At 39.9% G+C, this 16531-nt stretch overlaps 1 protein-coding gene and 10 non-coding genes across 11 annotated transcripts; all 11 read left to right on the forward strand.

Annotated features, from left to right (window-relative positions):
- The first annotated feature begins 1516 nt into the window (after positions 1 to 1516).
- LOC585560 (cytochrome P450 2J2) lies at positions 1517 to 8305 on the forward strand. The gene is made up of 7 exons (XM_030998888.1): positions 1517 to 1626; positions 2517 to 2731; positions 3484 to 3676; positions 4548 to 4921; positions 5429 to 5668; positions 6585 to 6918; positions 7486 to 8305. Exons 2-7 carry the CDS (start codon positions 2570 to 2572, stop codon positions 7686 to 7688), a joined length of 1506 nt encoding a protein of 501 aa, XP_030854748.1. The 5' UTR covers positions 1517 to 1626; positions 2517 to 2569; the 3' UTR covers positions 7689 to 8305.
- Positions 8306 to 9271: 966 nt separating this feature from the next.
- Positions 9272 to 9344, forward strand: TRNAR-CCU. The gene has a single exon. It is a non-coding gene; the product is annotated as a tRNA-Arg (tRNA).
- Positions 9345 to 9646: 302 nt separating this feature from the next.
- Positions 9647 to 9719, forward strand: TRNAR-UCU. Its single transcript has one exon. It is a non-coding gene; the product is annotated as a tRNA-Arg (tRNA).
- Positions 9720 to 10187: 468 nt separating this feature from the next.
- On the forward strand, positions 10188 to 10260 carry TRNAR-UCU. The gene has a single exon. It is a non-coding gene; the product is annotated as a tRNA-Arg (tRNA).
- Positions 10261 to 10681: 421 nt separating this feature from the next.
- On the forward strand, positions 10682 to 10754 carry TRNAR-CCU. Its single transcript has one exon. It is a non-coding gene; the product is annotated as a tRNA-Arg (tRNA).
- Positions 10755 to 11052: 298 nt separating this feature from the next.
- Positions 11053 to 11125, forward strand: TRNAR-UCU. Its single transcript has one exon. It is a non-coding gene; the product is annotated as a tRNA-Arg (tRNA).
- A 465-nt stretch (positions 11126 to 11590) lies between these two features.
- On the forward strand, positions 11591 to 11663 carry TRNAR-UCU. Its single transcript has one exon. It is a non-coding gene; the product is annotated as a tRNA-Arg (tRNA).
- A 437-nt stretch (positions 11664 to 12100) lies between these two features.
- TRNAR-CCU lies at positions 12101 to 12173 on the forward strand. Its single transcript has one exon. It is a non-coding gene; the product is annotated as a tRNA-Arg (tRNA).
- Positions 12174 to 12467: 294 nt separating this feature from the next.
- TRNAR-UCU lies at positions 12468 to 12540 on the forward strand. The gene has a single exon. It is a non-coding gene; the product is annotated as a tRNA-Arg (tRNA).
- Positions 12541 to 13512: 972 nt separating this feature from the next.
- TRNAR-UCU lies at positions 13513 to 13584 on the forward strand. The gene has a single exon. It is a non-coding gene; the product is annotated as a tRNA-Arg (tRNA).
- Positions 13585 to 15595: 2011 nt separating this feature from the next.
- TRNAR-UCU lies at positions 15596 to 15667 on the forward strand. Its single transcript has one exon. It is a non-coding gene; the product is annotated as a tRNA-Arg (tRNA).
- Positions 15668 to 16531: the final 864 nt, after the last annotated feature.

The following is a 16531-nucleotide window of genomic DNA, read 5'->3' on the forward strand; positions in this document are numbered from 1 at the left end:
AGATATCCTCCTGCAGTCGACAATGAAGCACAGTTTAAAAAAAAATAAAACGAACTGAAAGAAGAAAAAATATATCACCTCGTGCAAATTTGTGGAGGGTATACAGAAACTGAGGTCAGTGACACTGTAAACCTTCAGCATATAGATTTTACAAAGCACAATAGTTGATAATAATATTTCTTTTAAATTATCTTGTGCAAATATGGCAATAGACAATGAAGCACAGATTTAAAAATATAACGAACTGAAAGAAGAACAAATATATCACCTCGTGCAAATTTGTTGGATGGTATACAGAAACTGAGGTCAGTGACACTGTAAACCTTCAGCATATAGATTTTACAACGCATAAGAGTAAATAGGAATATTTCTTTTAAATTATCTTGTGCAAATATGGATGAGAATAGCATGATAGAGAGTACACGAACCTGAACTGGGGCAGCTAGACTCGCCCGACCCACTATTATGTATGGTAACCTTATTCACTATCGTCAAAAAATTGCTAGCATTATGAATTATCTTTTTTAATATTGATCAATATTCCTTATTTGATTTCATATTTAAAAAAACTGACAGTGTTTCTTGTAATATTTTTGCCTGTAATCTTCTTTCTTCGAATCTTTATTTCCAGGTTTTGACCCTTAATTGGTCTCCTTCTAACCCTATAGTTTCGATGATAACAGTACATTGAATCCCTTGAAAGCATATATTTATCCCGTATTTTATTTACTTTTGTTATACAGCATGTTATGATTGACAACTGTCATAAGGGATATTTCATATCCAAACTTAAAGATACTATGTCCCTTTTGCAGCCAACATCTGTAGAACTTTGCAGGAATTAGGAATAGTCCTATGTCATGTATGTCCTATATGTGAGATTTAAACGTTGGCAGTGTCCTTTAATTTTGTTTATGCAAGAAAACCCGTTTACCTTCTAGAGTTCACTGTCAGACACCATTGAGTGACTGACTGACATTTATTTTTCTTTGGTAATAACATACATAAAATAGGCTGTAACAGGTACATGAGCATTTAGTCTACATCAATAACCCACTTCTTGTAATGGCCAAAATCAAACTGATTGAATCTTTGTGCATCACAAAACGTACAGCCATTTGGTAAAAGGGTCTGAAAATCAGACCATGACTTAGGTGATTGCAATCACTTAAGTCAATTCGACAACTAATGGTCGTTATTTTCCCACCGAAAGCCATTTTCAAGCCCTTTCGTTTTGAGGGAAGTTCTATAGTATTGTCTTTCAAATCCCGTTGAAATTTAACCTTTTTATCTTTGTTTGGCCTGCAAATGGGACATAGTACCTTTAAAAACTTGACAGATACCTTCGTGTTCCAACTTCCACATCAAATATGCCCAATTGATTGAATGATAAGTGTACTCGCGAGAGAACAAACAAGGAGTACTAACACCTTCCATTTATCTCAGGCAGATGTTTTGTATTTTTCTAGATCGAACAAACCTTGCCTTTTCTATTTAAGCAGCATCTCAATTATAGAATCCATTCTTCACACACGATATATAAGCTGCCGCTTCTCGGTCAGTGACCAGTTTGAGAGAATCCTCGGTGATATCAGTACGTGGGCTTTCTTTCACTGGCAGGTACAGGTGAGTAGCCTTGACAAACTATCCCTTTAAATTTTAAAATAGGTTTTGGGGTAGATTTGGAAAAGTGATAAAATCTTCTACTTAATTTTTTTTAAATTGACAACACTGCGCCTTTTTTGCTCGTGTACCTAGCTCACTACTCGTAAAAACTATAACTTCAACTATTTTGAACGATTCTATATCTTATACGAGAAAATTTGAAATGGCTAAACAGGCTATAATACAGGCCTATAGGCTACTTTTGAGTTGTTTATCATTACTTTTGTTTTCCATTTTTTCTGTTATTCATCTGCTTGCCCTGTCATTTCTATGCCCTTATCTTTTTATTTTTACAAATGATATTTTTATATATTTCCATTATCGCGGCATGTTTCCGTATTGTGAAAATATTTAAATTATTTATCATTAATCTTCTAATTTCCCTAAACTAATATCTCAATTTGGTTTCAATAGGGTGTATGGCTGAAACCTTCAAATCCATAACAATTTTAAATGGGTCATTATGGCAGAAAAGGATACTTATTATTATGGGATTCCATTCAAAACGTCACCCTTTAGAATCAGACGTAGTAACTTCTTTTCCTTTTTTTGTATCTGGGATTTGCAATATGCAATAATTTTGCTGAGGTATATTATTCTGAAGGAACGAGTAACCGATGCTTACGGCCAGGATCTAAAAATGGGCTCATTTGTTACTATTTCCCAACACAAAATCACACCCCATGTTTATTTTTTATTCTCTTTCTTTTCCGCTCTTTGGCAAAAAGCGACCCGTTAGAGCGGCACCCCTATTATACTGTATAATTATTAATTAATAATTTATATATAAAATACCATCTCTACCTGATTTCATAATGATTTGACAGACCACAACACTTCCCTTTCCTCAGTATTTCAACGCCTAAACCGCTTCATCGGGACAGCTACCAAATCGAACTCCAAGATGCATCTTACGTGCACGGTGGTGAAGGTGGTGATGGTGGTCGGGATGTTGATGGTGATGACACCAAACTCTGACGCATTGAGTGGAAAAACACCTCCCGGTCCGGGGCTGTTGGGGAGCTTTACGCAATTGAAAAGGGTAGTAAGCGATTTCTTTAGATCGGTGAGTATCATTTAGTATTATAGCCTGCATGAGCAGTGGCTTTTCAAGACCTTCGACATCGGGCAGGAGAGAGAGAAGGAGATAGAGAGAGAGAAAGAGAGAGAGAGAAAGAGAGAAAAAGAGAGAAAGAGAGAAAGAGAGAAAGATAAATGGTGACAAATGATCCGGGCAAATGAGTTGTTTCTTTTCTAGTTTCAGCACTTTTCAACAACAAAATAAATCCTCCCATATCATGAAGATTAATTTTGTAGATTTCTAAGTTTCATTGCTCGCCCCTGGCGCTTAAATACCTAATACACCTCTGTTAGGCTTTATTTACTGGGAGATAAGTAAGGCAAGAATTTCGTCAATTTTCATTCAACACGACTTAATTTTTTTTCTCAATAACCCTGTACATATTGCAGTTTCTTAAAAGTGTGATCATTATACAATGACAGATTGCAAAATCATAAATCCAGTAGTGTTTTGTCATTGCCCAGGAGTTGATTTCTTAAAAGGCTTTGCGATCACAGATTTGCTTTCTCCTATTCACGTCTTCCAGATTCCAATCATGCCAAACTTTTAAAAAAACATTACAAATTAACCATCAATCTATTCTGAAAATATTGGGTTTCTATTGTTATATATAATAACATAATAGTTATCTCAAAATCTGATACATTTTATGATTTGTCGTAATATCAGTGCGTTCAACTGCCTCATAATAAATTATCAGAATTCAAAATATTTCATGATTTTCGACATTTTGACAGAGATCGGCGGCTGAGATGATCAGCGAAAAGGAAGGCGGACTCTACCAGTTAAACCTCGGTTTATCAAAGATCTGCTTCATCAACTCCAGGGGATTCAGGGATGAAGCGTTTTTGGAGAAGTATCACCTCTTCTCCGATCGTGGGGTCGAGTCAAACAAGAAGCAGCTACCAGAAGAGCTCATGCAGTGGCGAGGTATGAAAACGAAAAAGTCGGAGAAAAAGGGGGGGGGGGGGGGGGGTAGTAAGCACATTTTTTTTTGGTCCTCCAAAATTTTAAAAGTTGCACCCCCCCCCCCCTTGAGCGCCAGGGGGGGCAACCCCCCCCCAAAAAAAATGTAAAAAATCACGTGATTTTACATGATTTTTTTCTCAAGGGGGGGAGGCGGGCCCCCTGCCCCCCCCCCCTGGATCCGCCACTGGTAAGAGGTATATAATCACGTTTATTCACGGAGCTCTGTGATATAATCTTGCTATTATATTAAGAAACGTAAGCGTACTACGTCTTTACGTTATTATTAAAAAAGCTGCCGCGTATTTTCTGCGTCATTTCTGAATGAGCCTTAGTTGTAGGAATAGTATAAATAAGTCTAATCTGAATTTATACAGCGCTTAAAATGCGAAATACCGTCTTTAAGCGCTTTACCTCGATCATCGGATTCATTCGACCAAAATATGCAATGTCTCCATTCCCCGAGGAGTATTCCTACCATAATGGTCACCGTGAGGGCATAAGTATGACAATTACTAACACAAAGGCCTTCGCCATCTTACCAGGTCCACTTTTCTCTCCTAAGTAGGGAGTGGCGTAATGAAGATTAATGCCTTGCCAAAGGACATTAGTGTCGTATCAGGGATCGAACCCACGACCATTGCATTATTTTAAAGTCAAATGCTTAAACCACTTCACTTCGACACCTCTACTGAGATTCATTCTACAACTTTTTTCAATGTCAGTTAATCTCTGGCCTCTTCTGTTTGTTCGGGGTGTTTTTGTTTTTTGTTGTTGTTGAATTAATTATCATTTTTTAATTCAACGGTACGTATTTAATCCATTTTCAACAAAGGTACTATACGAGACAACGGCGCTGCTTCGGACGAGGCACGAGCCTTTGTCAACAGTACCCTCAAGGAAACGTCGTACCTGAGAACCACCGTCGAAACTCAAATCGAAGAAGCCATCGCCTTCTTCGACGATGAATTGACGGGGGCAATTCCCAGCGATTTAGTCGTCCCTAAAATGATCTTCAGGGAGCACGTACTGGACGTGATGACCCGTATAGCGTTCGATACAGCCGGTCATAGAAATACAATCAGCGGCCAGTGGCAGTTCCAGAAATTCTTTGAGGACGTCGATGCTCTCAGTAACAGTGTCTTGTTTCAGCCAGGGTTTATATCTACTGTCCTGCCAAACACTAAAGTAGATGACTACGAAACCAACGTGAGTACCGCCATTGTCAGTTCGAAATACTGTAGTTGCATCACTGTAAAGCAATTTTGTATCTAAAAGATAACCCTTATATAGAAGGTTCTATGACAATCCTGAAGGTGGGAGGGGGTTAAGCTCACGAAGTTGATATTGGACAACATTACTTATTACGCCACTCGAGTGGTGTTTGTAGGGGGGGGGGGGGGGTTACAAGTCAAAACATTTGCTCCATGCATTTTCTTGTCTCCATCCCCCGGTTATTGGATTCAATTGGTTTACAAGAGCACGCATGCCAATCCAACCAAATTAATAACTGCATCTGAGCGGGTACCCATTCAACACCTGGGTAGAGAGTGGCAAATTAAGATTAATCTCTTGCCAAAGGAAATTAATGTCGTAACGGGACTCGAACCTGATACTTGGCAACGTATCCACAAGATCACGTCACTCGCCTCAACCATAATAATTATCATCCGCATCCCGGGATTTCTGCCGGTCGTTTCGTAATTTATATTGCAGCTGGTAGGTGTGGCCAAATACCTCAAAGAACGAGCGGAAGAGGCCATCTACACGAACCGTGAAACCAGCCTCGTGCAACGTTACAGCGATTTCTTTTTGAAGCGTGAGTCGTCCATTGCCCAACCAGAGGACGGATGGCGACTTATGTATGACTTCTTTACGGCCGGTGTCAACACCGTACCCGAGGTCATAACATGGGACATCTACTACCTGGCAAGTGACCTGGACCTCCAAGACAAGGTAAAGTCGCAATGTTTGCTTTCCCTTGTATTTATACCGAAAATGCAGTAATGGGGTTCTATTCCATTTTCGGAATAACGAACCTTCGTATTCATGAATCTTACAATTTATTTTATTTATTTATTTATGCATGTTCACAATTTCACAATTCATTGAAGTTAACATCACATGAAAAATTAATATAAGATGACAAATCATTTTCAATTTTACAATACATTTGAATTAACTTCACGTGAAAAAGAATATAACATTGTTTTATCAAAGACAAGTTGTAACTTATATACAGTTTGAAGAATGAACACACAAAGGTGGTGAAACATAAGCAAATAGAGCTTGAATCGTTACAACACCTTTCAAATATATAATATATGAAAAATAAAATTCCTAAAGGAGTAGAAACAAAAACGCAAAAGAGGGAAAGAGAATGGGATGACAGTTTGTGTTAGGGCATTACAAAGACAGTTTTTGACTGTTTAAAATGCAACATTTTTGTAAGACTCGGTTGCTTAGCTCCAGAATCTCATAATTTGGCACCCCTATATAATAGATAATGTGTATAAATAGTATTTTAAAGGGTTAAAATCATTGCATTGCTCTCGATTCTAAGTTAGATCAGGCTCTTGTTAAAATTGCGTCCCCTGTTTACTGGATCCATACAAAATGGTATTCAAAGGTAATTCCACAAATATTAGTACTGAAAGAGATGTTTACTTTCGGTTACTTTGCGAAACAATATTTCATTAATTTCATGGTTTCCTTCGGCCGCCATACACAATTCCTAGCTACATCACTACTGACAACAGACCCCCAAATCACATTAAGCCTATCCCTAGCGCATGGCCAAGGATCGGTCGGTTTGGCATCGGCTTGGCTCTGTGAATGAGGTACAAACCCACCTTTGCTTCCCTCATCTCAGATTCGCCAGGAGATGAAGAACTTTGGCACCGACGTTACGTACGACGATCGCACGAGTCTTCCACGGACGATGTCCTTCCTGACCGAGGTCCATCGCCTTCGCCCAGTTGCTACCTTGGGAATACCCCATGCAGCGTCCGCAGACGGCACGATCGGTGGTTATGCCATCGACAAGGAAACTCTCATCATTCCAAACCACTGGGCCATGCACAACGACCCTTCCGATTGGCAATCTGATCCACAGGTCTTTGACGCTACGAGATTCTTGAAACTCAACGGCAATGACCTGACCTTTGACTCGGACAAAGCCCGTATCGTCACCCCATTTTCTGTCGGTAAGTCATTTTTCGTCAAATTGGGATTCCCGTAATTTGTTTCCATCTTCTTCTTTCTTCTTCCTCTTTTTTCTTCTTTCTTCTTTGCATCTTATTTGTTTTCTTTCTGGCCGACGCTGTTATAATATAAATATCCTTGAATAGTGTAAATAAGACTTAAAACATCGCTTAGGCATTCGGACCAAGAACAGTTTTACTTTGAATGTGTTGTGTTACATCAAAATGTTACAACTAGTAATTGAGGTGTCTCTAAATGACTGAATATAGATTAATCATAATCTATAATTGTGTCGGCTCCGTAGGTTGTCGGTGTCCTCAGCCAGTAAACTTGAGACTCTGTGTCACGTGGGCTCTTGGTCTCAATGACCTTAGGATTTTTGGTCTCATTGGATGTACAGGTTGTTTAGATGTCCTCGTTACGGCGAATAACAAAGGGAAAATCTGGTGAAGCTGTAATGAGGAGAGAGCAGAGTTTTTGTGCATCTATGCATCTACAACATTAAGGCACTAATTTGTCCGTTTTTGGTATTTTTTTGTAATGTTCATTTGTTTGTTTGTTATATCCAGGTCCAAGATCCTGTCCCGGCCAGGAAGTTGCCCGCAGGACCATCTTTCTGACTATTGCCAACCTGGTCCAGAAATACACCGTCCGTTTCCCGGAGGGGCCTGTCGTTGATGTGTCTAACGTGAAGGGTTCCTTCACCATGTACGCACCTAAGTTCGAAGTCCTTCTCGAGCCTCGTTCTAGACCGCCCCCACAAAGGAATTAAAACGAATAATCCTCTTAATTGAGGTCTTTGGTTATTCTGGTAGTGTAAGGCCTAAATAATTTACAGAGAACTGTTTCTTCTTCATTAATACTTGGCGAATGTTTCTCACAGAAATTGAACATATTATCTAGCCTAGATAATTATGCAAAATTAGGTAAAAACTTGATGAGGAAATCGTATTTAAACAATAATATTAGTACCTATCGTAATGACATTTACAAATGTAGTTTTATCGTAATACGACAATAATAGAAGTACCATAATAATTGTATGTATATAATACTATGTCCATAATGTAACATTAACGCAGTAACATAATATGACGATAATTAAAGTATCAAAAGACAGTAGTATATGCAATAAAAGCAGTACCGTAATCATGGTACATGCGTATCAGGACAATTACCTCCCTGGACAATCACCCCCATGCAGGTAAATCATCCCCGGAAATTCCCCCCCCCCCCGGAAAATCACACGAAGGACAACCAAGGCTATAGGACAATTATTCCCCGGGAAAATTACGTCCCAAGGACAATTACCCCCACCCCAATTCTGAAAATTCCCCCCTTGGACAATCACACCATTGGACAATAACCCCCGGAGGACAATTACCCCCCCCCCCCAAAAGAAAATATCCCCTGTCAAAGGGTATCATTTTCAGGGAAGGGGGATTGTCCTCGGGAAAGGGTGTGATTGTCGAAGGGGCTGATTTTTCAAGGGGGGGGGGGTAGTTTTCCGGGGGTTATTGTCATCGGTGATGGATGTCCTTTGGGTTAATTTTGACTGGGGGTTATTGTCCTTAGAGGTAATATCCCGTTGGTAATTTACCATTGGGTGATTGTCCAAAGGGTAACTGTCATAGAACCTGCTACATGTAATATGCATTTTAATTTTGCAAGACAATAATTCACATTTGACACTCTTCACCCGGGTGTAAATCAATATCTGGCAATTACTTGGATATGATTATTCTAAGGCCGTCAGTTTTTACTTCACTAAATAAACAAACGAATCATTAAAACAAACACAAAATCGAAGAAAAATTACTAAAAATATGAGGGCAGCATTCATTATGATCACACGATGACGTAATTGTATGAATTATCATAGTTAGGTCCTCATTATTTCTTATAATTGTGAAACTAAATTTATGCTACAATTCGTAATATTTTCTTTTAATCTCCTGGCATAACGTTTCCAAATTAATGTAAGAAAATTATAAGCATTTTTATTTAAAAGTTACCATTTGTTTGGTTCCCGTGAAATTCGTTATACAAATCATATATAGAAATAAATATATAGAGTTAAATGCATTAATTTATTTTGTGCCGTTATTATCCTGTATTAAAGTTTATTATGTGTGGGCGTGTTTATTTCAGAGAGAGAGAGAGAGAAAGAGAGGGGGTGGGGGAGAAGGAAAAAAAATCAAATAAAAAACAAAGAGAAGAGAAGGAAGGAGTGACTGGATGAATTCAACAAAAAGGTGCTTGTGTGGATAATATAATAACGTCTTACTTACTCCCAATCGCGGTTCATTTATTAACAGATTGCAATTTTATGAGGGGCATCATTGAACTCCGTGGGCCTCCGTGGCCTAATGGATAAGGCATCGGTTTCCTAAACCGGGGATTGTGGGTTCGAGTCCCACCGGAGGTGAACACATTTTTTTTTGGGTGTAATTAGTTAGTTATTATTTTTATCATAATTTCTTCGTGCTTTGTTTCGGCAAACGCTGTGGAAATCCTCATTTTTCAAACAAAGCATTTCAGTGATTGTGCGCGCATCCTTGAAATTCTGCCAGATGTTTGCATATATTTTAGTTATTGGAACTCAAGCTGTAATACCTCTTTGATGTAATATCTGAATGTCACATGACCATGAATCCAAGCTGAGATGACCAGCACTAGATGATTCATTTTTAACAGAATAAAATCTTAGGAGAAACACTTTCATCATCCGCCTCCGTGGCCTAATGGATAAGGCATCGGTTTTCTAAACCGGGGATTGTGGGTTCGAGTCCCACCGGAGGTAAACAGATTTTTAGATTTTGTTTCCGTATCGGGACAATTACCCCCTTGGACAATTATCCCCTATACAATTACCCCCCCCCCTTACCCTCCCACCATTGAAAATTACCCCCTAGCACAATCCCCCCCCCCCCTTACGTACAACCAAGGACAACATTACCCGAGGACAATTCCCCCTCGAAAATTATCCCCCTGTTCATTTAAGGGAAAGTCAATACCCGGAAAATATGTTAGTATTAATAACAGTAGGATTTTTTTCGGGGGGGGGGATTGGAGAGAAGAGAGGAGTGACTGAAAGAATTCGACAAAAAGGTGCCTGTGTGGATAATATAATAACTTCTAACTTACTCCCAATCGCTGCTATCTATGGGCGGCTTGGAACCTTAGATATGAAGAAAAAAAATTAAAGCATTTAAGCGATTCTTTTCATAACAGATTACAATTTTATGAGGGACATTCTTGAACTCCGTGGGCCTCCGTGGCCTAATGGATAAGGCATCGGTTTTCTAAACCGGGGATTGTGGGTTCGAGTCCCACTGGAGGTAAACAGATTTTTAGATTTTGTTTCCGTATCGGGACAACTATCCCTAGGACAATTATCCCCACCATTGAAAATGACCCCCTAGCAACCCCCCCCCCCCCCAGGTACAACCGATGACGACAATACCCGAGGACATTTACCCCTCGAAAATTATCCCCCTGTTCATTATAGGGAAAGTCTACCCGGAAAATATGTTGGTATAAAATAACAGCAGGATTTTTTTTCGGGGGGGGGGGGGGGTTATTGGAAGAGAAGAAATGAGTGACTGGAAGAATTCGACAACAAGGTGCTTGTGTTTATAAAAAAATAACTTCTAACTTACTCCCAATCGCCCCTATATATGGGCGGCTTGGTACCTTAGATATACAAAATTAAAGCATTTAAGTTATTCATTTGTTTATGAGAGACGTCTTTGAACTGCGTAGGCCTCCGTGGCCTAATGGATAAGGCATCGGTTTCCTAAACCGGGGATTGTGGGTTCGAGTCCCACCGGAGGTGAATAGATGTTTTGTTGTGTAAATTAGTTAGTTATTATTTTTATCTTAAATTTCTTCGTGCTTTGTTTCGGCAAACGCTGTGGAAATCCTCATTTTTCAAACAAAGCATTTCAGTAATTGTGCATCCTTGAAATTCTGCCAGATGTTTGCATACATTTTAGTTATTGGAACTCCAGCTGTAATACCTCTTTGATGTAATATCTGAATGTCACATGACCATGAATCAAAGCTGATATGATCAGCGCTAGATGGTTCATTTTTGACAGAATCAAATCTTAGGAGAAACACTTTCATCATCCGCCTCCATGGCCTAATGGATAAGGCATCGGTTTTCTAAACCGGGGATTGTGGGTTCGAGTCCCACCGGAGGTAAACAGATTTTTAGATTTTGTTTCCGTATCGGGACAATTACCCCTTGGACAATTATCCCCTATACAATTACCCCCCCCTTACCCTCCCACCATTGAAAATTACCCCCTAGCACAATCCCCCCCCCCTCTTACGTACAACCAAGGACAACATTACCCGAGGACAATTCCCCCTCGAAAATTATCCCCTGTGTATTTAAGGGAAAGTCAATACCCGGAAAATATGTTAGTATTAATAACAGTAGGATTTTTTTCGGGGGGGGGGGGGGATTGGAGAGAAGAGAGGAGTGACTGAAAGAATTCGACAAAAAGGTGCCTGTGTGGATAATATAATAACTTCTAACTTACTCCCAATCGCTGCTATCTATGGGCGGCTTGGAACCTTAGATATGAAAAAAAATTAAAGCATTTAAGCGATTCTTTTCATAACAGATTACAATTTTATGAGGGACATTATTGAACTCCGTGGGCCTCCGTGGCCTAATGGATAAGGCATCGGTTTTCTAAACCGGGGATTGTGGGTTCGAGTCCCACCGGAGGTAAACAGATTTTTAGATTTTGTTTCCGTATCGGGACAATTATCCCCTAGGACAATTATCCCCCACCATTGAAAATGACCCCCTAGCAACCCCCCCCCCCCCCAGGTACAACCGAGGACGACAATACCTGAGGACATTTACCCCTCGAAAACTATCCCCCTGTTCACTATAGGGAAAGTCTACCCAGGAAATATGTTGGTATAAAATAACAGCAGGATTTTTTTTTCGGGGGGGGGGGGGTTATTGGAAGAGAAGAAATGAGTGACTGGAAGAATTCGACAAAAAGGTGCTTGTGTTTATAATATAATAAATTCTAACTAACTCCTTATTGCCCCTTTATATGGGCGGCTTGGTACCTTAGATATACAAAATTAAAGCATTTAAGTTATTCATTTGTTAACAGATTACAATTTTATGAGAGACGTCTTTGAACTGCGTAGGCCTCCGTGGCCTAATGGATAAGGCATCGGTTTCCTAAACCGGGGATTGTGGGTTCGAGTCCCACCGGAGGTGAACAGATGTTTTGTTGTGTAAATTAGTTAGTTATTATTTTTATCTTAAATTTCTTCGTGCTTTGTTTCGGCAAACGCTGTGGAAATCCTCATTTTTCAAACAAAGCATTTCAGTAATTGTGCATCCTTGAAATTCTGATGTTTGCATTAATTTCATTTATTGGAACTCAAGCTGTAATACCTCTTTGATGTAATATCGGAATGTCACATGACCATGAATCCAAGCTGAGATGACCAGCGCTAGATGATTCATTTTTAACAGAATCAAATCTTAGGAGAAACACTTTCATCATCCGCCTCCGTGGCCTAATGGATAAGGCATTGGTTTTCTAAATCGGGGATTGTGGGTTCGAGTCCCACCGGAGGTAAACAGATTTTTAGATTTTGTTTCCGTATCGGGACAATTACCCCCTTGGACAATTATCCCCTATACAATTAACCCCCCCCCCCCCCTTACCCTCCCACCATTGAAAATTACCCCCTAGCACAATCCCCCTTACGTACAACCAAGGACAACATTACCCGAGGACAATTCCCCCTCGAAAATTATCCCCCTGTTCATTTAAAGGTAATACAAAGTTTTGGGAAATTTTGAAAATTGGGTGGATAGTGAATCTTTACAATTTTGATATATTTGGATGCCCCTGTGGATGTATTATAAGCACTAAAAAAATAGCCCCCAAAACACTTCTGTTTTCGAGAAAAATTGAATATAAAAATTTACCGGTGCTCCCGGTAAATTTGGATAAATTTCAAATAGCGCCTACGGCCGTACAATGGTAGATGCGACCATGAAAATCTCAGAATATGTAGTTGGGATATATAGTTTCCGAACGGGAATAGCTAATCTGTCGATTTTAGTCAAGAAACATTGTTTCATAGCTAAATTAATATCTTGACCTTGAGAGGGAGCTATACAACATAAAGAGTTTATTATTTGTAATTTCATAACTTTAGACTCGATTTCAACCGCGACAACGATCAATGTATATTGTAGGAACGCATATGCTTCCAATATGTTAATTTGAACCAAATTCATGACCCATACCAAAACTTTGTAATACCTTTAAGGGAAAGTCAATACCCGGAAAATATGTTAGTATTAATAACAGTAGGATTTTTTTCGGGGGGGGGGGGGGATTGGAGAGAAGAGAGGAGTGACTGGAAGAATTCGACAAAAAGGTGCTTGTGTGGATAATATAATAACTTCTAACTTACTCCCAATCGCTGCTATCTATGGGCGGCTTGGAACCTCAGATATGAAAAAAAAATTAAAGCATTTAAGTGATTCTTTTCATAACAGATTACAATTTTATGAGGGACATTATTGAACTCCGTGGGCCTCCGTGGCCTAATGGATAAGGCATCGGTTTTCTAAACCGGGATTGTGGGTTCGAGTCCCACCGGAGGTAAACAGATTTTTAGATTTTGTTTCCGTATCGGGACAATTATCCCTAGGACAATTATCCCCCACCATTGAAAATGACCCCCTAGCAACCCCCCCCCCCCCAGGTACAACCGATGACGACAATACCCGAGGACATTTACCCCTCGAAAATTATCCCCCTGTTCATTATAGGGAAAGTCTACCCGGAAAATATGTTGGTATAAAATAACAGCAGGATTTTTTTTCGGGGGGGGGGGGGGGGTTATTGGAAGAGAAGAAATGAGTGACTGGAAGAATTCGACAAAAAGGTGCTTGTGTTTATAATATAATAAATTCTAACTAACTCCCTATTGCCCCTTTATATGGGCGGCTTGGTACCTTAGATATACAAAATTAAAGCATTTAAGTTATTCATTAGTTAACAGATTACAATTTTATGAGAGACGTCTTTAAACTGCGTAGGCCTCCGTGGCCTAATGGATAAGCCATTGGTTTTCTAAATCGGGGATTGTGGGTTCGAGTCCCACCGGTGGTAAACAGATTTTTAGATTTTGTTTCCGTATCGGGACAATTACCCCCTTGGACAATTATCCCCTATACAATTACCCCCCCCCCCCCTTACCCTCCCACCATTGAAAATTACCCCTAGGACAATCCCCCTTACGTACAACCAAGGACAACATTACCCGAGGACAATTCCCCTCGAAAATTATCCCCCTGTTCATTTAAGGGAAAGTCAATACCCGGAAAATATGTTAGTATTAATAACAGTAGGATTTTTTTCGGGGGGGGGGGGGGGATTGGAGAGAAGAGAGGAGTGACTGGAAGAATTCGACAAAAAGGTGCTTGTGTGGATAATATAATAACTTCTAACTTACTCCCAATCGCTGCTATCTATGGCGGCTTGGAACCTTAGATATGAAAAAAAAAATTAAAGCATTTAAGCGATTCTTTTCATAACAGTTTACAATTTTATGAGGGACATTATTGAACTCCGTGGGCCTCCGTCGCCTAATGGATAAGGCATCGGTTTCTAAACCGGGGATTGTGGGTTCGAGTCCCACCGGAGGTAAACAGATTTTTAGATTTTGTTTCCGTATCGGGACAATTATCCCTAGGACAATTATCCCCCACCATTGAAAATGACCCCCTAGCAACCCCCCCCCCCCCCCAGGTACAACCGATGACGACAATACCCGAGGACATTTACCCCTCGAAAATTATCCCCCTGTTCATTATAGGGAAAGTCTACCCGGAAAATATGTTGGTATAAAATAACAGCAGGATTTTTTTTCGGGGGGGGGGGGGGGTTATTGGAAGAGAAGAAATGAGTGACTGGAAGAATTCGACAAAAAGGTGCTTGTGTTTATAATATAATAAATTCTAACTAACTCCCTATTGCCCCTTTATATGGGCGGCTTGGTACCTTAGATATACAAAATTAAAGCATTTAAGTTATTCATTAGTTAACAGATTACAATTTTATGAGAGACGTCTTTAAACTGCGTAGGCCTCCGTGGCCTAATGGATAAGCCATTGGTTTTCTAAATCGGGGATTGTGGTTCGAGTCCCACCGGTGGTAAACAGATTTTTAGATTTTGTTTCCGTATCGGGACAATTACCCCCTTGGACAATTATCCCCTATACATTACCCCCCCCTTACCCTCCCACCATTGAAAATTACCCCTAGGACAATCCCCCTTACGTACAACCAAGGACAACATTACCCGAGGACAATCCCCCTCGAAAATTATCCCCTGTTCATTTAAGGGAAAGTCAATACCGGAAAATATGTTAGTATTAATAACAGTAGGATTTTTTTCGGGGGGGGGGGATTGGAGAGAAGAGAGGAGTGACTGGAAGAATTCGACAAAAAGTGCTTGTGTGGATAATATAATAACTTCTAACTTACTCCCAATCGCTGCTATCTATGGGCGGCTTGGAACCTTAGATATGAAAAAAAAAAATTAAAGCATTTAAGCGATTCTTTTCATAACAGTTTACAATTTTATGAGGGACATTATTGAACTCCGTGGGCCTCCGTCGCCTAATGGATAAGGCATCGGTTTTCTAAACCGGGATTGTGGGTTCGAGTCCCACCGGAGGTAAACAGATTTTTAGATTTTGTTTCCGTATCGGGACAATTATCCCCTAGGACAATTATCCCCCACCATTGAAAATGACCCCCTAGCAACCCACCCCCCCCCCCCCAGGTACAACCGAGGACGACAATACCTGAGGACAATTACCCCTCGAAAACTATCCCCCTGTTCATTATAGGGAAAGTCTACCCAGGAAATATGTTGGTATAAAATAACAGCATGATTTTTTTTCGGGGGGGGGGGGTTATTGGAAGAGAAGAAATGAGTGACTGGAAGAATTCGACATAAAGGTGCTTGTGTTTATAATATAATAATTCTAACTAACTCCTTATTGCCCCTTTATATGGGCGGCTTGGTACCTTAGATATACAAAATTAAAGCATTTAAGTTATTCATTTGTTAACAGATTACAATTTTATGAGAGACGTCTTTGAACTGCGTAGGCCTCCGTGGCCTAATGGATAGGCATCGGTTTCCTAAACCGGGATTGTGGGTTCGAGTCCCACTGGAGGTGAACAGATGTTTTGTTGTGTAAATTAGTTAGTTATTATTTTTATCTTAAATTTCTTCGTGCTTTGTTTCGGCAAACGCTGTGGAAATCCCTCATTTTCAAACAAAGCATTTCAGTAATTGTGCATCCTTGAAATTCTGCCAGATGTTTGCATACATTTTAGTTATTGGAACTCCAGCTATAATACCTCTTTGATGTAATATCTGAATGTCACATGACCATGAATCAAAGCTGATATGATCAGCGCTAGATGGTTCATTTTTGACAGAATCAAATCTTAGGAGACACACTTTCATCATCCGCCTCCGTGGCCTAATGGATAAGGCATCGGTTTTCTAAACCGGGGATTGTGGTTCGAG

This window comes from Strongylocentrotus purpuratus, unplaced genomic scaffold (assembly GCF_000002235.5).
Source record: "Strongylocentrotus purpuratus isolate Spur 01 unplaced genomic scaffold, Spur_5.0 spur5_contig_861, whole genome shotgun sequence".
In the NCBI taxonomy this organism is placed as follows: Eukaryota; Metazoa; Echinodermata; class Echinoidea; order Camarodonta; family Strongylocentrotidae; genus Strongylocentrotus; species Strongylocentrotus purpuratus.

Excerpts from the sequence above, each read along its gene's own strand:
- LOC585560 (XM_030998888.1), top strand. The coding sequence starts at position 2,570 with ATGCATCTTACGTGCACGGTGGTGAAGGTGGTGATGGTGGTCGGGATG. Across the intron at positions 2,732-3,483 it reads TAAGCGATTTCTTTAGATCG|AGATCGGCGGCTGAGATGAT; the intron begins GTGAGTATCATT and ends ACATTTTGACAG. Across the intron at positions 6,919-7,485 it reads CGTCACCCCATTTTCTGTCG|GTCCAAGATCCTGTCCCGGC; the intron begins GTAAGTCATTTT and ends TGTTATATCCAG.